Consider the following 9,805-nt stretch of genomic DNA (forward strand, 5'->3'; position numbering starts at 1 on the left):
TGAAATGTTATTTTCTTTCACCATAACTATTTTCAAAGGCCACATAGATGATTGGCCGGGTTCTCATGAGTGTTTCCGCTGTTCATAATATAGAAATGTGTAACTTCAACTAAAGCCCTTTGAATGTGGTGGAAATGCGGCGCAGAAGTGAATATGGTCCTCGCAGCCCTGGTCTTACTACGGTGACTATGTGAACTGGAATCTACGTAGGCGGCTGGACTCAAAATAATGACATTCTTGAGTCTCCTTACAGGATGATAATAGCTGAGAGAGAGAGAGAGAGAGAGAGAGAGAGAGAGAGAGAGAGAGAGAGAGAGAGAGAGAGAGAGAGAGAGACTTTCCGTATTCGAGAAGGCGAGACAAGTTTATCATCAACAAAATGACAGAAGATTCCTAGTTTCACAGCACAAAATCTAGATTGAACTGCAGAAACCCGTCCGTATTCTGAAACGCTTTGCTCTCTCACCATTATTTTTAAAGGCCACAAACATTATTACCCGGATTCTCAAGAGTGTTTCTCTGTCATCAGAACCGTAAAAACACGCTCGAAAACCCGTGTAAACTTTAACTAGAGCCTTTTGAAAGTAGTCAGGATGCAGCATGGAAGTGTTTCAGAACCTGGTTCCTTGTAGCAGCGCTCTATGGGAGGGAGATACACTGGAAGTTGGTTGGCTGGCTGAGTCTTGCAAGCAAACAAGGGCACACACACACACACACACACACACACACACACACACACACACACACACTAAAACTCTACACATCAAAAAAGAAATCTTCAGTCTAATAACGTACGTATTATGAGGTGTTTTGATAATCTCCTCTGAGCTGACCATGTGATGGGTAAGCAGTGAGCATCGCCACCCGCGACCACCAACCTGTTATATGCTGCTACTCTGCCACATATACTCATTGGGAACTCCAGGGACAGGGGCTCTTAACTATCTTTTTTTTTTCTTTCTGTAATTCTTTTGAACTATTTATTTGCCTATGAAACCGACAGAGAGAGAGAGAGAGAGAGAGAGAGAGAGAGAGAGAGAGAGAGAGAGAGAGAGAGAGAGAGAGAGAGAGAGAGAGAGAGAGTCCCCCATCCTTCGAGCTTCATAATATGTATATACGTACTTCTAGCTATGTGCTTGTCTTTTGGCATATGTATACATGCAAAATAGTATATGTATGTGCGTATACTGGCAATCTGCGAACGACGATCCTCTTCGTCATTTCAATGGCCTGCTGGCTTGGCTTTCCTGAGGCTTCGCGTGGCCATCTATCGTGCCCCGTTGTCTGCCATGGGGATAGTGACGCTACCCTTGTGCCCCTCGTCATCCTCAGTCTCCATGATCCACCACTTCTCATCCTCGTACAGTTCCTCCGTCTTGAGCACCGAGAGAGGGCTGAGGCGCAGTATGAAACCTGTCAGAAAAGGCGTGTTTAAATGCATGCTCTGCTTTCATACAAACGCGACACCGGTTTTTGTCTTATCTTTCACAGTCTTCTTGGCGCCTCCCTGTCAGGTTGTTTTGTTGTTGTTGTTGTTGTTATTGTTGTTGTTAGTGGTGGTGGTGATGGTGGTGGTAGCGGTGGCGGTGTTGTGTTTATTCTAGTGTTATAAATGCGTTATAAAGAGCCATGTTATGTAGAGATGAATTAAGGAGACTATAGTGCTTTAGTGTGCATGGTGTGTTATGGTGTGTTACAGTATATCGTGGTGTATTAAAGTTTATTGTACCGTGTTATGGTGTGATCGGCTGTGTTGTATGGTGTGTTATGGTGCGTTAAGGTGTGTTATGGCGTACTGTGGTATACGAACACAATTTAAAGCTGCAAAGAGCCACTAGGCCTACATGTGACACACTGTATGCAACCCTCACACGCATACGCACCTATCAGTCTTATTCTAAAGCTGCCTGTTGACTCGGCACTACCAACGTGATTAGTAAGTCTATTCCAGTAATCTACCACTCTTTGTAAACCAATTTCTTCCTATCTCTCTCAAATATAATTTTAACAAGCCTAACCCCTTTACTTCCATTTCTTTCCATATAACTAACCTTACGTATCTTATCTATATCACTTGAGTACCTTTATCAGATCCTCTTCTGTTTTACTCTACGGCTTTCCAACGAATGTAAGCTTGAAAGACGCCTTATAAACATTTGAGACACAAGAACATAAGGGAAGCTGCAAGAAGTCATCAGGCTTTCCTGTACGTGGCAGTCCTTGTATAAAACACGCCTACTTATTTCCACCTACGTATTATTCCCTTTTGCAAGGTTGCCATGGTGCGTTGTAGTATTTTATGCATTGTTCCGATGTTTCATAGTGCGTTATCCTACTGTGGGATGCTACGAGGTGTAATAGTGTCATGCCATGTTACAGTCTCCCTTACGTCGTGTTCTTATATAGGAAAGAAGTACTATTAGGAAAACTCCAATCTGGTATAAACCTGAGAGATGAAAATGAATAATCTTGAATGTCATAGTTCTTTTTTACCTGATGATTAACACTTTTCTCATGCTATCGAAATAATTCACCAGTTTTCAGTTTTTTATCTGTTTGTTTTTCTCCCAATAGTACGTAAGTGTTTCATATAGGGACTGCCATACACATGTAGGCCTGACGGCTTCTTGCAGCTTCCCTTACACGATCTTGTACATCTTCCCTACCTGACACGATGCCGCCAGCGATGGAAATGACCAACGTGACGACAAGGGTGAGCAGCTGGAAGAGTGCCTGGCTGCTCCCCGTTAACCCGGAACCGCCCTCCAGGCCTGGCAACGCCTCCTGCAGCCGCGCCAGCTCCGGGGAACCCTCCACAGGAATACGTGCCGGGAAGATCTCGTACAGGCTGGTGGGACGAGGGCGCGGATGAGGGTGAGGGTGAGGGTCGTGTGCATGATGATAGGGAGGCAGATGGAGGAAAGACGGGTAGAGTAATTATGAGAGAGGGACGGAAGATAGAATGGAGGAAGAAAAGAGAGAACGAAAGGGAAAAGAAAGAAAAGCATAACTAATTATTTCAAGGCAAGTCTCTACGTAGGTAAACAGACATGGAAAAAAAAGCGAGGAAGAAAAGAAAAGAAGGAAGGAATAAGGAAGAAAAGAATTTGAAGGAAAGAAGGAAAGGAAGGGAAGGAAGATACAAAAAAAGTGGAAAAAATCGTGAAAAGGAAGGAAGGAGGAAAGAAAGAAAAGCAAAGTAAAGAAAAGAAAGATACAAAAGTGAAACAAAACAGTGGGAACAAAATAAATAAATAAAACAACCTTCATGCATACCTATTTTCATTGAACTGGGAGCTCACCTGGGGCCGTAAGTAGCTTCAGAGGCGAGGGCGGCAGCCACAGCCCCCGCAATGGCCGCTAGAATACCAGGCAGGCCGTGTAGGTTGTGCACACCGCAAGTATCGTGGATGCGCAGCCGTGACGCTAACAGTGGCTGGGGGGAGAGACAGAGAGAGAAGATGAAGGGTCCTTGTGAAATGCTATGACACGTGTTACTCTTCAAACACGCAACACAGCAAGTATCAAGGGGCTTTTGAAGAAGATTAGACAAATTTATGGATGAGGATGATAGGTAGAAATAGAAAGGCAGGTAGGATTCATACAAGGACTGCCACGTGTAGGCCTGATGGCTTCTTGCAGCTTCCCTCCTTTCCTTATGTTCTTTAATGTTTACTGTTCAAACACGCAACACACCGTCACCAAACGATGCTCAGCCACATGCTACACAGAGACCAGTCACACACACACACACACTTACACACACACACACACACACAACACACACACAACACGCAGCCATCAGAGACTCAGAACACCTACTCCGCCATGCACAAAACACTCATGGTGACAGAGAAACTCACAGTGATATAAACGTAACCGCTGACGGAGATGAGGGCGGCTAGGATCCCGAGGAGCGCGGCGCCCCAAGGGTGGATCATCAAGTCAGCTGCTGTCCCGACCGCCACACCGCCTGCCAGGGTGCTGTTCTGGACGTGGACCTGAGGCAGAAGGGAGGCAGAGGGAAGAGTCAGGAGTGGCACAGCGTCTCAGGCAGGCAGCTATTCAAACGTTTATTTTCTTAGGTCATATTGGTTTTCAGGATTACAATGAAAAGGAGTTGAAGGAGGAGGAGAATGGGAAGAAAAAGAGGAAAAGACGAGGCAAAGAAGTCTACTACAGACAGCAGCACAAGAACACAACAAATCAGTCCCGTGTTTGTTTGCGTGCAGTTCATCATGAGACAATAATCATTCATACCTCCCCCGGCCGCTCTTGGCACACGATCTTCCTGTGAAGCTGCAAACACATTCTTGCAACTCTCATTTCTCCCAAAACCTTCACTCTCCCACCTTCCCTACTCCGGACAACACACTTTTATTATCTCAGTCTCACAGTCTCCTCAGGTCCACCAGCCCACCACCAACCAACCATTCTCACATCTTTCGCTGTTTTTATCTAGACGACTTTGAACAGGCCCTAGCAGAAGTTATTGGGGGTTTTCAGGATGTTTTCAAGATTCTATCGATAGTTCATCAGCATGAAAAAAAAAAAAACACTCCACTCATGGGAACCTCACTAATCATCTCTCTTGCGTTCTTGTGTGAGAGCAAAGCGTTTCAAAATACGGGGTCCAAAACTCACCATGTCAAACTTCTTATTTTTGTCGAGCACAGAGGAGAGGGCGAAAGTGGTGACGCAGCAGGCGATGAGGGAGATGTAGGTGTTGATGATGCCGCGGTGCTGGTCGTCCCCCGGGGCAGCGCCAGCATTGAAGGAAGGCCAGTACAGCCACAGAAACACGGTGCCTGGGGAGGAGTAGTAGTAGGTGTTCAAGGTGTCCCTGCCTCGGGCTACTGTTAACGAGGTTTTATTTCGTGTATATGAGCCGTAATAGGTTGACATGTTTCATTCAGAGACTGCCACGGTTTTTTGCAGCTTCCCTTACTTCCTTATGTTCTGTGAGGCTTCAATGAAAGCGAAGGAAAGACAAGTGAAAATAGTCACCTGGTCTTTTAGAAATTATCTTTATACCTCGTTGTCAGAGAGCGTGATGGTACTTTGTTTCGCAGTCCCTCGTACAAACAACGGAACTTGACGGTAGTTCTTCATACTTGCAATCATCAAACACACACACACACACACACACACCCTCGGGCTCCCCTAGTACACCTACCCACTTCTCCTTAATTCCTCTTCCCACCGCCCTTCCTCCCCCGTCTGAAGCTTTCACCCTGCTATATAAATCCAGCGTGAAGAACAAATAAGTGTTTTAAGGCCGCTCGCTACCAAGAGATGGCCACAAACATTTCTGAATCACTGTTCTTCGAGGCAGGGACGGCGTTGACTATGGTGACCTCAGGGATTTTAATCAGAAAGCTTACTTGCCCTTCATGATAATTTCTCGACCCCAGCTTGTGGCTCCCTCACTTTAAGAGAGAGAGAGAGAGAGAGAGAGAGAGAGAGAGAGAGAGAGACGACCTCTTCACTTATACTACTTGGGTAAGGAGAGACGTGAGAGAAAAGACAACCATTGAGCAAGAAGAGGTGAGTGAGTGAGGAGGAGGAGGAGGAAGAGGCAAGGAGAAGGAAGAGAGGAGGAGGTAGATCAGCAGTGGCGTGGAGAAGGTGGAGGAGGCGAGGACAGAATGAGGAGGTGCTCAGGTATCGTATTAAACAAAGAAGTACTCGTCCGCAAGAAGGAGGAGAAGGAAAGGAAGGAAGTGAGCTAAGAGGTTGCAATGGTCCTTACTAAACACAATAAAAATGAATAAATAAAGTAAATAAAGTAAAATGAATAAACGTGTTACAACTACTACTGCTATTACTACTACTACTACTAGTACCACTACTAGTAACGTAACGTGTGTTTCATATAATTGTGAATATGCAGATGATTTAAGGGCACCGTTCCTAAGTGAGCTTTATAATCAAAGTGATTTTTTTTTAATCCAGGAGCATGGTTTGTTTATGAGTCAGCTTGATTGGTTTTATGGAGTGGGTGAGGGTGTGAATGTGCACGGGGTCAGCGCCATGGAGGAGGGTCGGCTGGTGCGGGGTAGGCCGCACGGCGGAGCAGCCATCCTGTGGCGTGACTCCAAGCGGTTTCGTGTCACTCCTGTACCTTATGAATCCAAACGATTGTGTGCTGTTCGAGTTCATTTACCAGAACAAACGGGTTTGGTGATATGTGTATATATGCCCTGTGATGATCAAAGAAGTGACCAAAATGTGAATGAATATGTAAATATACTGAGTGATATAGCAGTTCTTAGTCTTAGTAATGATATAGATTTTATATTAGTAGGTGGTGATTTTAATACTGATTTTAGCCGTGTTACGCCCCAGACACGGGCCTTTGTTAAATTTATCGATGAGTACAGGTTTTATTGTTGTGATAATGATGCCTTATCCACAGTTGCTTATACTTATTGCAGTAAAGGAAATAATTTTAAATCCCTGATAGATCATTTTTTGATATCAGACAATATATCTAACTTCCTTCAGACTTATACTACTATTGATTCTGTAAACAATCCATCAGACCATATAGCTATAAAGTGTGTTTTAGATGTTACTATTTCTTATAATGTGGAAAATATTGAGCATGAGACCTTCGAGCGCATATGTTGGCATAAGGCAAATACTGAGGATATATTAAGGTATAAAGAGTTAGTCACTGGATATCTGTTAAATGTTCCCCTACCGGAAGATATGTTAATGTGTAGAAATAATATGTGCACCCAGCATGAAATGGAAATAGCAGCATTTTATGATCATATCACCAATGCACTTATAAAGGCAAGTAAAGAGTGTATACCAAGGACAAATTGTGGGAGAGTTAAGAAAATTGTGCCAGGCTGGAATGATTGTGTTGAGGGTTATTTTCGCACTGCTTTGTTTTGGCACAGGTTATGGGTAGACAGTGAACGACCTCAGCAAGGTCTCATTGCCGAAATACGCCGTACAACACGTAAATGTTATCACCAAGCACGCAAGATGGTTATAAAGCAAGAAGAGTTAATAACTACAGAGAAATTAGCTGAGAGTTTGCAGGCTAGTGCTTCTGGTAGACAGTTTTGGAGATCTGTAAGAAACAAGGGAAAACAGAAGAAAAAAACGCCTAAGGCAGTTGATGGAAAACATTGTCCTAAAGATATAGCTGATTTATTTAAAGGAAAGTTTGAAGAGCTTTACAACAGTACCTCATACGATACAAATGAGATGGATAGCTTAAAATCTGCCATCAACAGTGTAATTTCTTGTCAGAAAAATAGTAATGAAAGTATACTCTTGATTACGCCTGATGAGGTGCGTCAAGCACTGCGGAGAGTGAGGCCTGGAAAGGGAGAAGGTGAGGGTGACCTGATGTCTGACCATCTCATACATGCTGGTGATGTGTTATACGGACACTTGTCTGTACTGTTTTCAGCCATGTTGAGGCACGGTTTCTCTCCCCACAGCATGATGAAAGGGGTTATGATACCGCTTCCTAAAGGTCGTTGGGCAAATCTTAATACCAGTGAAAATTACAGAGCGATTACTCTTAGTAGTTTGATGAGTAAAATACTGGATAATATTGTATTGATGAGAGAAAGGGATAAACTATTGACCAATGATTTGCAGTTTGGGTTCAAAGAAGGAACATCCTCTACTATGTGTACAGCAATGGTGAGAGAAACTGTGTCTTATTATGTATCTAAAGGTACAACTGTTTATGGGTTTACTTTAGATGCAAGCAAGGCTTTCGACAGAGTTAATTATTGCAAATTATTTGATATTCTATTGAAACGTAATGTATGTCCTCTTATATGTAGATTATTGTTAAACATGTACGTAAATCAAAAACTAAGCGTAAGATGGAATGACTTACTGTCTAGTACATTTGAAGTGAGTAATGGAGTCAAACAAGGTGGTGTGATCTCTCCTATACTGTATTGTGTTTATGTAGACGGGTTACTCACGGAATTGCGAGACTCTGGCGTTGGCTGCTACATGGGTGGCACCTATGCAGGAGCCTTCGGGTTTGCTGATGACCTAAAAGGTCTAGCACCAAGTGTTTTTGCTCTCAAGAAGATGATAAGCATCTGTGTAGATTATGCATCGAGATATGACATTGTGTATAACGAAAAGAAAAGCAAATTAATAGTTTTCCACGGTAATAAAAGAAGTAATATAATTCCTAATGTAGAAATTAATGGTAAAACTATTGATATTATGGAGGAAATTGTACACCTGGGAAATGTTTTAGGAAGAAATATTTTTAAATGTGATACTTCTAAATGTGTGACTGATTTTTATCGACAATGTAATTCATTTTTATCCCGTTTTAAGGGTGGACTGTCACATGTAAGAAATACTTTGTTTTTTAAATATTGTTCTAGTTTTTATGGTAGTCAACTTTTAAATGTGTGTGATGGTAGCATGGAAGCGGTGTACCGAGCGTGGAGGGTTGCAGTGCGTCGAGTGTGGAAGCTGCCCTGGACCACACACTGTAGTCTGCTTCCTCACATTGCTAATGTTATGCCCCCAGAAATGTGGTTCGCAAAACGGGAGATTGCTTTTATAAACCAAATATTAACATCAGACAATATGGTTATAAGAACAATAGGAAGAATGGGGGTTTATGGAAGACATTCAATAATGGGCAGTAATGTAAGATATCTTTCATACAAATTTAATATGAATATTGGAGACATCAATAAGGTTTGGACGCAGCTGCAGTGTGACCAGTACGAACTTGCACGGACTGGTGCACAAATTCGTGAATTGTGTTTGATGAGGGATAGATGTGATACCACAATCTTAGATGTAAGGGAAACTAAGATGTTGATTGATGCTTTGTGCACCGAGTGACGTCGGATTCAGTATGATATTGTCTAATTTAGTATAAATTTATGTCTTTTTTTTTAATAATTAAATGAAATGTTTTTCTTTCTTTTAGTTTTAGTATGTATTTTAGTTTGTGTACACATCTTGTGTGAATAAAGAATATTGAATTGAATTGAACTACTGCTACTTCTACTACTACTATTCAAAACAACACAGACACATCACGAAAAAAAAGAAAACGCACACGTCACTAACTTAACCAAAGAAAACGAAAAAGATTAAAGGCAGACACACCTATCATGGCGTACATGTCGCTCTGGTAGCTGGAGCCTTCCTTCTCTGTCGAGACATCACGGCGGTAGAGCATCAGACTCGCAGCCAACCCGAAATAGGCCCCGAAGACGTGCACGAACATCGAATCACCCATGTCAATAGCCTGCAAGAAAGCAAGTGTGATAAAAGGGGCATTTTTTTTCTGTCAAATAACCCAGATATCCTATTAGTACTCGTGTAACTTAAATGGTTTGTCCGTCATTGAAATTCAGCTACGCAAATGTTTATTGATTCAGTGATATATGAGGTACGTGCCTCGGACATTCTTGACTCGTGAGAGAGAGAGAGAGAGAGAGAGAGAGAGAGAGAGAGAGAGAGAGAGAGAGAGAGAGAGAGAGAGAGAGAGAGAGAGAATATCTGGGATCCTGCTTACTACTTACTTCATTCGTGTCTTGCTGATAAAGGGATGATTGTATCTGTCATCAGTTCTGATAAGTCTACTCATTTTTTTTTTTTTTTTTTTTGTGTGTGTGTGTGTGTGTGTGTGTGTGTGGGTGGGTGGTTGGGTGGCTGTCCTCATGTATAACAAACACACACACACACACACACACACACATACACACACACACACACACACACACACACACACATGAATGGATAGATAGATAAATGGACAGATAGACAGGCAAACAGACAAACA

General features: G+C 42.7%; 1 protein-coding gene across 1 annotated transcript in view; it reads right to left on the reverse strand.

Moving 5' to 3' along the window:
• Positions 1–264: 264 nt before the first annotated feature.
• The window catches only part of LOC135105230 (ammonium transporter Rh type B-like), a 20,891-nt gene continuing 11,350 nt past the window's right edge, over positions 265–9,805 (reverse strand). Inside the window, exons 5-10 of the mRNA XM_064013399.1 lie at positions 9,127–9,268; positions 4,645–4,808; positions 3,864–4,001; positions 3,303–3,436; positions 2,667–2,848; positions 265–1,413 (exon numbers count right to left, since the gene is read on the reverse strand). Of these exons, the coding sequence (XP_063869469.1) occupies positions 1,268–1,413; positions 2,667–2,848; positions 3,303–3,436; positions 3,864–4,001; positions 4,645–4,808; positions 9,127–9,268 (906 nt within the window). The 3' untranslated portion in view covers positions 265–1,267. The remainder of the gene's footprint in view (positions 1,414–2,666; positions 2,849–3,302; positions 3,437–3,863; positions 4,002–4,644; positions 4,809–9,126; positions 9,269–9,805) is intronic.

Source organism: Scylla paramamosain, chromosome 11 (assembly GCF_035594125.1).
Source record: "Scylla paramamosain isolate STU-SP2022 chromosome 11, ASM3559412v1, whole genome shotgun sequence".
Classification (NCBI taxonomy): Eukaryota; Metazoa; Arthropoda; class Malacostraca; order Decapoda; family Portunidae; genus Scylla; species Scylla paramamosain.